This window comes from Anopheles stephensi, chromosome 2 (assembly GCF_013141755.1).
Source record: "Anopheles stephensi strain Indian chromosome 2, UCI_ANSTEP_V1.0, whole genome shotgun sequence".
In the NCBI taxonomy this organism is placed as follows: domain Eukaryota; kingdom Metazoa; phylum Arthropoda; class Insecta; order Diptera; family Culicidae; genus Anopheles; species Anopheles stephensi.
This window is the reverse complement of record NC_050202.1, coordinates 41552049-41565504: the sequence shown is the minus strand read 5'-3', so window position 1 is coordinate 41565504 and position 13456 is coordinate 41552049. Positions and strand designations below refer to the sequence as shown.

At 42.8% G+C, this 13456-nt stretch overlaps 1 protein-coding gene across 3 annotated transcripts in view; it reads left to right on the top strand.

The window, feature by feature from the left end:
* LOC118506342 (dopamine D2-like receptor) overlaps positions 1-13456 on the top strand; it is a 169166-nt gene that overhangs the window by 107919 nt on the left and 47791 nt on the right. For all 3 annotated transcript variants that reach the window (XM_036043327.1, XM_036043326.1, XM_036043325.1), the window contains exon 4: positions 7316-7425. In XM_036043327.1, the coding sequence (XP_035899220.1) occupies positions 7316-7425 (110 nt within the window). The remainder of the gene's footprint in view (positions 1-7315; positions 7426-13456) is intronic.

Below are 13456 nucleotides of genomic sequence, written 5' to 3'. Positions count from 1 at the left end.
CTTCCGTTTTTCTCCCGTCACTGGGGCGTCAATCGATTGGCATCATCGTGGTCCGGTCATGGTTCGTGCTTCTTACCTTCGGCGGGGCTGGGCCGGTAGGCGGTCTTTGTTGAGAAGCTTGAGACATGAAAATTGATAGATTTTCGCAGATTGTCGTAAATCACGCTCGAGCCCTGTGCGGTAGCGCTGGCTGCGGGAATGGTTTTCATTTTTCATGTTTTTCCTTTTTTTCCTCCCCTTTTTTGCTGATCCTTTGACCACAACGCGGGCAGCTGTGTGAAGCAATGACTCTATCACGTTCCACAGTCGGTCGTTTCCACAGTTTTGTTGGTCGAAAGCGTCCATAAATCGGCAGAGTAGTGTGAGTTCTTTTCATATGATTCAAAGTCGAATGGGATTTCCAGATCAAGGTGTTTTTTGGAATCGGTTTAAAGCTATTTAGTGACATTAATGTTTACAATTTTCCTTTACGGTCACGATGCTCACAGTCAGACCCGGCTTAAAGCGGCTTATGGCAGGATTTTTATTGATGTGATTTTCTTACGACATACTTGATATTTATTAAATGATATTTAAAACACGCTGCGATTAAAATGTGTTGAAAAAGGGGCGGTAGATTTTGCTGCCCGAGCTTAATATAAATACTTGAATTATTCATTGCACCTTTGGTGTTCGCCCATACAGTGGCTGAAGCGTTCCTTTGGGAACGATTAATTATGCGAGTCCCAGCCCCACAGAAAGTGAATGTCACGTGCGTCGGCTCTGCATTTTGTTGATTTATGATTGTGTGTTGAAACGGTCACGTACTGCCGGATTCAGGTGGGAGAAGAACGCTGTCGAGCATTCAGTGGAGAGCTACAGCAGAACGAACTACAAGTTTTGAAACATTTTATTTTTTTAGCTTAATAAATTTCAACAGTGGACCGTTTGAACACAAATTAATTTTTCAAGCAAAATGAACACTTTAGTGTGTCCATGAAAATCGTAAAATAAAGCGACCGAGATATTCAACACGCAAGAGTAGAATCGAAAATTGATTGTGCACAGTTATCTGCAAAATCCAGCAGCGTCAACACGGAAGCAAGCAAAACCTAAATTAACTGTTGCGCTAGTAATGAAACGTGTAAGGAAATTCGATCCCGTAACTAAATTCGAGCCCGTAAGGAAAAAGCAAGTGGGATGGTTTATCGGCAACTTTGATTGAGAGTCATTCGGAAAATCAAGGTTAATCCTAAGCTCCAACCCTAACGTTGACCGCTTTAATGACTGAATTCGACACCAGCAAAGATTAAAGTGTTTTCGAGCAAGTAATCCTCCCAACAAAAATCTCTAACAACAAACAATGGCAAGAATCCGGGCTCAGTAGTTGTGCGATCAGCATTCAAACCATCAACACAACCTCCACAATAGACATGATACCACACTGCAATCTCCACACACCGACAGCCGAGCATGCCCGGGATAAGGCAGAATAACAGGGACGAAATGCCTTGTTAATATTTGTGAACTTGTATTCGTCAACACACGCGGTGTTGTCAATACGGCACCAAGCCGTCTAACTATAAATATAAAATAATAAAATAAATACCGCAATCAAACGTCAAATCATTTGTCGAAATGTGTAAGTAAAAAAACTCATCGTTCATAGTCCATCGTTTCAACGCATCTTTAAGAGGCTGATTGAAGCGAGTAATGCGAGTAAGTTAGACCCGGTTGGTATTTAGTTAAATATCAAACAAGCACATATTTAATTTAAATGGTGGTATTTCTTCTTTTTCCTTGGCACCACAACCTGGAGAGATCTCGGCCTGCCATTTCTGGCTTTCTGTTACTTTATTTTACCCGCAGCTAAGTTGTCAGCCCTGCGTACGGGGAATCGGTCTGGATGGGATTTGAACCCCGGTCGTGTCGTGTGAAGACCGGTGCCGTTATCGCCTCTGCCTCCAGACCGCCCATATGCTTCTTATACAACCAAAAACAAAAATAATTTCTATTATTTATTTATATTTCTAGTTGGACGGCTTGACGCCGTATTGACAACACCGCGTGTGTTGACGATTACAAGTACAAATAAATTAACAAGGCATTTCCTCCCTGTTATTTTGCCTTATCCCGGGCATGCTCGGTTGTCGGTGTGTGGAGATTGCAGTGTAGTTGTCCACGTCCAAGGTGGAGGTTGTGTTGATGGTTTGGTCCGGGTCTATTGCTTTCTATTGGTTTGTTGGTGGTAGTTTAGTGTGTGAAGCGGAACTTGCTTCCGTGTAGCGGATCTGGACTGTAACAATACTAATTGTAACAATTTCTAATAGTTTAGCACCAAATTCCTATGGACACATATACTTTTAAACAAGTCTAAGCCAATCAGTATATGATTTCATCTGTATACCCCGAATAAGATATTCACCCCACTTAATTCTTCTCCGCAACATCATTTCCATTACGTTGGTGCTCAGTACAATGGCAGTCGTAAGAGTGACCATCAAAGTTCTTGCCATGGCCCGTAGCGCAGATCCCGCAATGATTATCGCCTTATCATGGCGTATCGGCAAATCCTAGCCACCAAACGGAACTAATTTCACAAATTATCGCACTTTTCGATTACTAAGGCGTCACTGACATTAACGACTTGTACTATACGCCATTTCGCAATGCTACCATCCATCGTGCGGGGATTGTTTTCCTAGCACCGAGCCCAGCCAAGCACATGGAGCTGAAATTTCGTCCAAAGGATCATCCGCCAAATGACATTACGATTCCCAGCTCACCTCGGGCGTACGAGCGCTAACGAGGGCAGCCCAACCCTGTGCGACACGAATGTTGCCAATTCGCCACCCGCAGTAACCGCTCGCCGGCGCTGGATTCGAATTCCATAAATCGCACCACTAAATTTCCCTACGTAATCCACGTATTTTCATTTTCCCGCGTTGCCCGTGCCTGACGTCGCAAAAAGGTCGGCATCAGACGTCGTGAAACCGAATATTGATGGTTTCGGCCAAGGTCGGGACGGGACACGGAGATGTATCGCAGGAGTTTCGGGTGGGGGTTCGGTTGGTTGCTCAAGTTTCAGGGCGCCTTCCAGATGCTAAATAACATCATCAACAGCATCACCATCAAACAAGTGTGAACATGGGTGGTGACACGCAGGCCACGAGCAACCGTAGGATGTCAATGTTATCGCAAACGGATACGCGCGATCCGGCTTTTGGTCATTCTGGTGCACCGAAACCGAAAGATGATTACGTCCGAGATGTTATCGAGGATTTTCGGTCAAACAGTTGCCCCAGGGATGTTTGGGTAGCGGCCAGATGAAATGAATGTTTGTGCAAACCCGGATGTTTGTTGGCCGGCCCGTGGTGCTATTGGGTGTCGAAGAAAAAGCTCATGTCCTAATCATTACACCTGCTGATATCAGCTCGGATCAAACGATAGAACAGCGGCGTTGGATTATGGGCGTAATGCTGTCCATCAGGCGCTTCCTGCCAACAACAGGAACGGGATTTATAGAACCGAGATGGTAGATATATTTCCCAACTCGGGTGTGCAACTCATCGTGGGAAAATATTGAAGGAATCTGGCATAACACAGGCCACGAAACTCAATACTCTACGGTAGGCAACAATCACATTTCCAAACGAGATGTTGCAAGGTCACTTCTCTTGGTAGAAGAATTGTAAGAATTGTTGACTCTCACGGGTAGTTCGCGTTCGGCAAAAGTTCGAAAGACTTGTGGCTCTTTCCAGAAAGGCACACACGGCCGTCGTATTGTAGATGTAGACTTCTTTCCTGTTCCTGTTTTTATTCCCGTACCGGTTTCCCATGATCTTTCCAATTCTTCCTCCGGCGAAAACATTGTACTGAGAGTGAGTGTGTCTTGTATCTTGCCAGAAATCCGGCCACTCGTTTCCGGATACACTCCACCAGAACTCCGCTCCTGCGGACCACGTTCGGTGCGTTCTTAGTGTGTTCTGTGTGCACACAGCGCTATCGGTTTCTCGTTCCTCGAGGGAAATTATGGTGCCATTAGTTACGGGCGGTTTAGCCGAAACGATCGATTACTGGAACCCCTCGTGTCATTTCGAAATGGCACTCATGCGAACAATCACGGCGTGCACCGGTGGTGTAGAGCTTTTCTTTTTTGTCTTGGTCTGCGTGTCCCCATGTCCGCGATTGTGTGTGCGTGTTCTGCTCCTCACCCAAGAACCGGACGAACTGACAGGATTACTAAACCTCGAAACTGAAACGTTGTTTGCTTTATTTCGTTCGTATTTCGAATCGTTCCTTACTGCTAATGTCCGTCCGTCTGCCCGTGGGCAGGTGAGGCAGGTTTATCTTTCTTTGCGCCAGACCGACCAACGAGCACGAGCACCGTAGTCCGGAATTATGGATGTGCCCGGAAGCAGCTCATAAGACAATCGTAAGCTGCCTCCTCCGCAAGCGACAGAGAACAAACGAACTATCGGGGCCGGGCAGGCTTCCTCGCCTGCTGCTGCTAAATCTCTGACCCGAATTCGCACGGTAACCACAATTCTGTAGGCTATTTGCCGCTCGGGCGAACACGGTGAACACAGCAACGGTGGAGCGATTTTCCAAAATCAGTTCCCGGAAAATCCCTTACCTAAAGTGTTATGGAAAATACTGGCAGCATAGTTAACCTGGGGACGGCACGCATTAGCTCGTGGGTAATGGCCGTTTTGCGTCGTTTTATATTTTGAATGTCCTTTGCCGGGACGGGTTTTTGCGATCGAAAATTTTGCGAACGGAACAGCAATGGAGCGGAACTTTTTTTTGTAGTTACGTTTTTTGGAACAGTTGGTGACATTGTTGAATGAAAAAGCGTGTTTTGGAAAATTAATTTTTAATGCAGCTGCAAGCAATTTCACATTTTTACGTCGAGCAAGTAATTAACAAAAGGTTGTGAGTTACAAAAATAAATTCAACTAATGTGATTATGAATTTTAAAATAAATATAGAGTGATTGGAAATGCCAGTAGATCTTAGATAAAGCCAACAAAGTCGCTTTATTGTGGTTTGTCCAATATTCAAAAACTTGTTCATCATCTACTCGTGATACGAACTGTATATTCGAGCTCAAAATGTAAATGCTCTGTGTACAGTTGAATACTGTCGCTTGAAGACCCGTTTAATGAGATAGTTCATTTATGTTGATAATAAATCCCAAATGAGCTTTAAGCAAAAGAGCGAAGTATTTCTGTGCGTAAATGTGGTTTACGAAATAGCTTTAGCACTTAAATCTTCGGTTGGTTAGCGATGTCTTTGCAGTATCCACACAAAGTCTCTATTTTTATAAATGGGAAATTTTTTACCTTTTTCTCATCTTTTTGTCGTTGATTTTTTATACATATTTTAATTTAGAATATTTTAAAGAATAATGTTTATTCCGATTCCCGAGCCTATGACTCAGAAATCAAGCAAATGGAATGGTTCGTAGATTTGCCAAATGACAAATTCTGGAAAAGAAGCCAATAACAATAGCTGATAATTTTACATTGCACTAAGTGGAAACAGGAGATTAATTTGGTTTTTTTTACAAAGAAGAGCTGGTTCCTGTTTTTTAATAAAATTGTTCCAACCTTAAACAAATTTAAAACAGTTCAAAATTCGATAATTTTCTGGATGACTTTTCAATGAACTTAATCTGCATAATGAGGAATATACAGTGACTGACTATAAATTGAAACTAGTGGGTGTGATACCAAATTTTCAACAATTTAACTTTGATTTTGTGTACAGTTTATTTGGAGCTTTTGTTTAAACTATTCTATCTTTTCATCAGAAATCTATTCTGAGAATCTTTTTGTCGATCTCATGAAAATATAAAAAAAACACATTTGTACAATCCAATACGGTCAAGCGAGTCCCATTGAATATAAAAGGCCTCAAATTTCCTTTCTTTATATTTTGAAACATTGCAGCCAAGCAGGAGATTACGTTCACAGAAAAATAGTTAGCCTCAGTTGGGAGATATTTTCAAACAATTGTAAGCTTCTGAACAATAAATTTATGGCTTTTTATCGCTTTTTAGTCTTATAAAAGTAAAACACTCGTCATATTAGTATGATGAAATGTTTGTACACGAAGCAAAACACTCCTGCTTCCGAGATTATGAATTTAATTAAAGACATTTTCAACTTGAACTAAATGTTCAAGTCATTCATTCTCGGGTTGATGCCAAGTGTTTTTCTTCCTTGTCATTAAAATTACCCTCAAGAAGTTCTCGTTTTCGTCTTTTTTGTGTGCCTTCAAACAGTGTCTTCCCAGTATTGGCGTGTTTGTTACCGGAAAGGATATTAAGACGTAATTTTTGTTTGTTCCGGACCGGAACACGTTAGTCATTAGCAGGAACGCTTTTTGAACAGCGGGGGAAGAAACGCCGTGACCCGTTGACTAGTGTCTGGGCATGAAAATTTGGTAGCAAAATCAGTTCACAGTAAAACCACGCCAACACACGGCCGTACTCTGCAGTCGGCTGCCCCGGACATTAATTTCCTATCAATTCCCGGAGGGACCGATGGTGGTGGATAAACCGGGCGCTGGAAGAAAACACGTCCAAGCCCCCGGGTCTGTCGTCTGCAGTTCTTGACGCAATGAGGCTTGGCCCAGAACAAAACGCTTGGCCCCGGCCGGAACGTGACGAGAAAGCACAAACAAAGCCCAGCAGCAGCAACAGCAGTAGCCGTGGCGTCGCTGCAGTCAAATTCGTCAGCCACGAAAAGCATCGTCGTCAGCAGCGGCATCGTTGCAGTGTCGGGATGCTGCTTGGGCCGGAGATGTCGGAAGTCTATAATTACTTTCCGCTGCTGACAGATAGCTCCCCATACTCTCCGTAGCGTAGCGCCAGGCCTACGTTCAAGTGGGTGACCAGGCCGATCCCAGACGGATCGATCGGAACCTTCCATTTTGCGGGTGCCGAAAAACCCTAAAATGAACTTTGCATAAAACATTCGTTCCTTTGCACTCGACCGTCGCTTCTTCGTTCGATTTCTTCGCGCGGCACTCTTGAAGTGGCCCGGCTTTCAAAGTGCTCTCCAGAGCATACGGCGGTGGGAAATGGGTCAGCTTTCAAACCGGGCCTGGGCGACCGGGTGGACCATTTTTTGCGCTTGCCTCAACCATAAAATTTACTTTTAAGAGCCCATTTAGCCATTCATGTGCCCTGATTTATTTTACATGGGATTGGTGGCTTGTGCCGGCTTTTTTTTGCTCTTTGGTTTTTTCGCTCATCGACACTTTTTGCTAAATTTATTTCTTCTTCCTAACTAATGTCGACTCCCCATTTTTCTTTCTCATCCCCTAGGTGAATGGTGCATGGACGTTGCCAAATTTTGCTTGTGATTTCTACATAGCTATGGATGTGATATGCTCAACTTCGTCTATATTTAATTTAGTTGCAATATCGATAGACAGGTAAGTGCGGCCGAGGGCTAACCTAGTTTAAGCATATTGAATCATTGACTTTTACCGAACAAAAGCAGATTGGCAGATTGATGCTTCAGCTCGCAAAGAAATTGTGAGTGATGAAAAACGGCCAATAACGTGCCATGAAAATATGCCGAAATTTTGGCCCTTGAAATCGACAGCTCTTGTATTCCCTCCTGGAGGACTTTATTTTTTAGGTCAACTTGAAAGTAGGCTAGAGTATGCTCCTCATTGTTCTTAGCTCCCATCTGGAGTGGTGCTGCTTTCCTTCTGAAATTGTTCTTGAAATAGTCCTATACTCTTTGTGAAAGATGTTCATCGTAGGAATAAGAGTTTTCTTCTGGAGCTTTGTGAAATATGTTGAAATATTATCTAAAACATGCACATTGGTCAGCAAAGATCATTTACCGGCTGATTATTTGAGGTCCAATTCTAATCTAAGGACCTTGAAGGGAACAAAGTTTCTGTGAAAAATTATTGTTTGTTTGTTAATAATCAATCTTTTGATTTGAGCTAAACTCACGCGCGATTGCATCGTAATAAGATTGATGAAAACTCTACATGTATATGGTCCAAGCGCAAATACTGCTTATGAAGTTTTTGCTTACGGTGTATATCCTATCATGAACAGCAGATTGGAATTTTAATTAAATCCATTGCTACGGCACACTCAATTTGGAGCACATTGCGATTCTAATAATTGGTAATAGTTTACGGGCAGATTACCATTGTGCTAGCCGTAACCATCCGCTGATGGATAATGCAAACCTTTCGATCTGACACAACCAATCGCGCGCTATTGATATAACTAAGCTCAGAAAATCTGGGCTGGATAATGTTGATGTGAAATTAAATGTTGCACGAGCGAGCAGCGGGAATATTGGAAATAAAGTAACCCTGCCAGCTGAGGAACCTAACCACCCGTAGGCTACCGATTTCCCGTCGTATGAAGGGCTGCTTCAGTGAGAGGATGGAAACAGGTCCGGGTCGCGTGACCAATGGACGTGGGTGAGGTAATTGAAAGGTAAATGCTTATTTTGGATCATTCATTATCAAATAATTATCTTCGCTGCCGCTTCGCCCGAGGTAATGGTCAGCAGTGCACACAACCGGTCATTAGGCTTGTTGCAGTCGGTTGCGATACGGTTCCGCGAGATAATGGGGATGCAATTTAGTTGAACTTTATTTATTTCAATTTCACCTGAAAGCCGCATCCAGCGGCTAGAGCGTGGGAATACGCAAGTAAAATCAAACCATTCTATTAAATATATTTTTACTCGAAGCATTAAAGGTGATGTTTTCGGCAATGAAAGATTTGAATGTAACCTTGTATTTCGTGTAGAAAAAGAACCAATTTTTGGCTCGGTCTCCGGCTTAGGCATTACCTCTCCATATAGTCACAACTTAAATATGCTCAATATTTTATTGCTATGAACATTGTAACCAAATGCCACTTTATATATTTGTTATTTTGATTAGTATACTGGTAATGTATACTTTAGTTTTCTTTTTTATTTGTTGGATCGGGGTACAAACACGATCCGGACAGTTCCCCCTTTTACATATTCGGCGATACCTATGAGTCTAGTACGCCAGAAATGGCCGGCATGACCTAAGAGGACGCTTGGCCTAGAGAGACAGAGAGAGAGAGAGAGAAAAAGAGACAGTTTCTAAGCTCAGAAGTTAAATTCCTTTTTATTTCTACTTGTCTTTTTCGTTCTAGGAAAGATTTCAGTATCTTTGCAAGGTTTGTGTTCATCCGCGCCAGTTTCAGTATAAAACAGTTATCGAAAAGTTATTGTTCTAAACAGGGTTGTACAAGCTACTAATTACTAATAATTACTAATTACTACTAAAACATTATTTTAAGAAGTTAAATTTACAGCTAGGCCGGCCCGGTGGTAGATGCGACTTCACTCGGCGGGACCGGGGTTCAAATCTTATCTGGGCCGTTCCCCCATAGTCAAGACTGACGATCCAACTATGCGGTAACAATAAGTCTAGAAATTCAGAAATAGCAGGCATGACCTAACAGGTTGTTAGGCCAAGAAAGAAGAAGAAGACTTTCCAGCTAAGCGTAGAATAAAGTCACAGATCCCTTTTTCCGGACTTCCACAACCGACCGGTAAATATTCAGAACCACCAAACGGCAGTTACATCGAAAATTTCCCCTACCATAATTTGTGGAATCGAGGACTATAAAAACATAGAACAAAGCAATGTTTATTTTAATTTTGTTGGCCATTTCTCTCATTTGTCTCCCGTCTCGGCCTTCCATTACAGGCTTTCTGTGACTTGATATTACCTATAGTAAGGTAGTCTGCCCTGCTTAGGGGGAGGCGGTCCTGATACAGATTTTTAAATATTTCCTTGAATTAACGTCATTGCCACTGATAAGCACAGTAAAATAATTTTCAAATGATTTAACATAATCCAAACATATTTTTAAATTTCTAAAGTAAATGATTGCCAGGAGCATAACCAAATAAAACAGTCAAAGATGCATCTTACACCTTACAAATGACCTATGAAGTACATTCTTTTCTTACATTCAATAGGGACGGCCTGGCCGAATTGCTAACTATATTCTTTTCGTTGTTAGTAACAATATTTGTAGAGCTTCGCTGTATTCTGACGGCCCTTTTTTTACTTTATAAAATTATTATTGAAATTCCAATCCCTTTATATGTATTTTATCTGACATTTTGGGTCCAAAACCACGGGACAACAACACCGCATAATATAATTTCATAAAAGTACTCTTCGACTTCTGAAGACCCATCATGGTCGCGATGCACATAATGCCTCTACCGGCGAAACAAGCTTGTATACGATGCGTACTTTCATTATCATATTTAATTTGAATATTTCGACAGTTATCGGTACCGGCCACCGGATACGGTGGTCGGGCGTGGAACTGCAGTTAAACCGGGCTCATGGCAGCCACATCGGAAGGGTTCAGTTTTAAAATGCAGCTCGTGTTTTCACAAAAGGGATGATGGCTCAGCTTATTATCAGCCTGCAGCCTGCTCGCTCGCATGTAATGACACATCGGGCACATTTGGGCGGGCAAATGTTTGAACCAACGACCGAACGACGATGCTGGTCTACGAGCGGTTTGTGGGAGGAAAATTTAATTTAAAATTTGTATTAAAATGTTAAACAAGATCCGATCGGCACATCGCCTTGCCATTGTTCGTATTGAGCACGTTAGGTGGTTTGTGAGCACCGATCGCAGCACCAGCTCGTGAGGGATTCAAGTGCTGGGGAATTGCTTTGTATCATGTTCGGAACGGTTTATCGACGGAAAAAACCACCAGCGTTCATGTAATGCCAGCTGGTAACATCTTGGTTTGGAGCTTATGTAGCTAGCCCTGCACTGCACCAATCAGCAACAGCTTTAGATAATGCAACTGGGCGGGTAGTGTACTTATTAAAACGTTGAAATTTTGGTATTGACATCGCTGTCAACTGGTTTTAATTTTATAATTGCATTTAGATTAGCCAGGGGTTTGCAACCAACGACATAACATAATGGTATACATGTTTCCATACACTTCCCTTTTGCATACGGAGATTATAGGTTAGGTTGGTAAAACTCGTTATATGACCATTTTACTTGTGCGCAGGGCTAGATTCAGACCTTTGGAGACCTATTCCTTGATCCGAACTGTTAGACCTATACATACTGCAAGGAGATAATGTTCCTCTTGCACTAAGAGGTCTTCTGATAGATAAGGAGATTCGAGACGATCACTTGGATGACAAGAATTCTTGATAGAAAATGCTACTTGGTTTACGAACTCTTTTTGTAACATTTTCGAGGCTTCTTGATAAATGAAGCTAGTACAAGGAAGCCCATTGCTTCGTAAAAGGATCCTCCAATTACAAAGACTACTTCAAGACGACGCTCTTGCAACTCGGCGAGCGATAAGGTAACTGAGTCAAGACAAGGACTCCAAAACGATAATGTTTTCGATGGACTGATTAAACTTATCGGTGATTTTTTTTCGGGAACATTCTAGTGGATCGGCCTGGCCACTTGGGTCGCCTGGGGAACGACGTTTGTAAACATTTAACTACATATTTGCAACAACAGATAGGTTTTGTCTCGAGAATTTTATTCGCTGTTTTGTTGCAACCGCTGACAATCCGCAACAAACGCTTTTCCAGCGAGTTGAAGAGACGACATAAGCAGACTAAAGAGTGACGCGAGCCATCCGACGTCCGGCACTTCGCGGCTAAGAGCATTGCCCGAGACCCGATCCTCCAGGCTGGCATATATAAACCCACCGAAGACATGGTCAAGTTGTTCCTGAAAAACAGCCTCGTATCGATAAGCACGCCAAGACCTATGATAAAGTCTTTAATCTCGAGGATCTGTCCATTTAATGCATAGCTAAACAGATTAGGAGCTCGTAATCGAGTATAGGTGATGGTGATGCAGTTGTCGGTGCATAGTGCACCAAGAGTCGAATCCACACAACGGGGCTTGGAGCAGTAGATGGTCCACCGGCGTATTAACATCCACGTTTAACAGAAAATTGGCATAAGGAAGCACCATGGCCAGGTCGTTTATGCATAACATTTACAGCAGTGGCCTAAGATTAATACTCTGAGGATGCATGGAGAGATCTTGAGATGTATGAGACCAGCCTTGCTGCATAAGAACGATCCGATTGCACCAGATACGATTGCAGCCATGTCACCCAGTGTCAGTGTGTTGGTTAAAATAACCTATCGAGTTTGGCAAGTAAAGCACCATTAAGCACACCAATTCTACTATAATGTCCGTACGAATGGCATCAATTTGATCCCTTCGACGTAATTTTTTTTTATTTTAACCGAAAAAGCTGTCAACAGCTTGTGAAAACATCTGCCAGCTAGACTTCACACTTGATATTCTTTACATACATAAGGAACTTGAACATCCACAATTCCAAACTCTACATACCACTGATATTGCATTTAATCTTTAAGCCCAAGAATAAAAATAATAGTACTCAAGCCAACCGTATGTTAACACCATTGGCTGGTTTAATCTGATTAACATCAGGTGTGGTGTGACAATAAACACCACAGCTTATGTCACAAATTACAACACGTTACATCCAGCCGCTCTGCCCCGTTGCCACAACCACAAACAATGTTACGAAGCGTTAGTGCGTTACGGAAGCAGTGGCAACAAAAAAAAGCTCATTATTTCCGTCACCAAAAAGGCGTATCGAATAATGTTTTTAATTCCTGCCACGCGATTACACCCCTTACGGGCTCCGTTGCGCACCGAGTGTCACTGTCAATAGGTCATCCTGAACATGATGTAATTATGCAGTTCTTAACTCTAGCCATTTCCTCATGATACGACGCGTCGTTCACTCCATCACATTACGAACGGGAACGGGCACCATTATGTTGCAATCAATGAGCTAATTTCCGGTAAAGCTGTGTCCGCTGCACACCAAAACCGCTGCGTACAAATCGTTCGGAACCAGGACCATTTTTCTTCGAGTAGAAAGGGCAAGGATGTTTTAACATTAAAAATACTCATGTTGGTTTGCGGCGTTCCTTTCCTTCGGTGCCGTGCGGTGCCGCTCATCTATTAACACCAGCAGTTGCAGTGCTGTGTTGTTGTGCCACTGTGCTTGTGCCCTTTTGTTGCATTGTTGCAGTTTTCCAAAACCCCGAACCACAACACTCCCGGGTGTGAGTTTGTATTTAATTAACCTTTTTGCTTGTTCCGCTTGTGAGTGATGAGGTGGCGATTCCCACCGAGCTGAGCCAACATTTGCCGTTTTCATCTCAAAACAACTATCCCGCTGCTGCATTGGTCGACGCCGTCGACGCTGGGCTGAGGAGGTCGAAGCGAAAAAAAAATTGATTCCAATCAGCTGCATCACTCCCGGGAGTTTGCCAGACCTTGAGGGTTGAAATTCAATTTCATTCACACGGCCTTCGACAGGTTGCCTCCCTAGAACAGGGCTGCAACGAGCGCACTCGCTCACACTCACACCAATCTAAT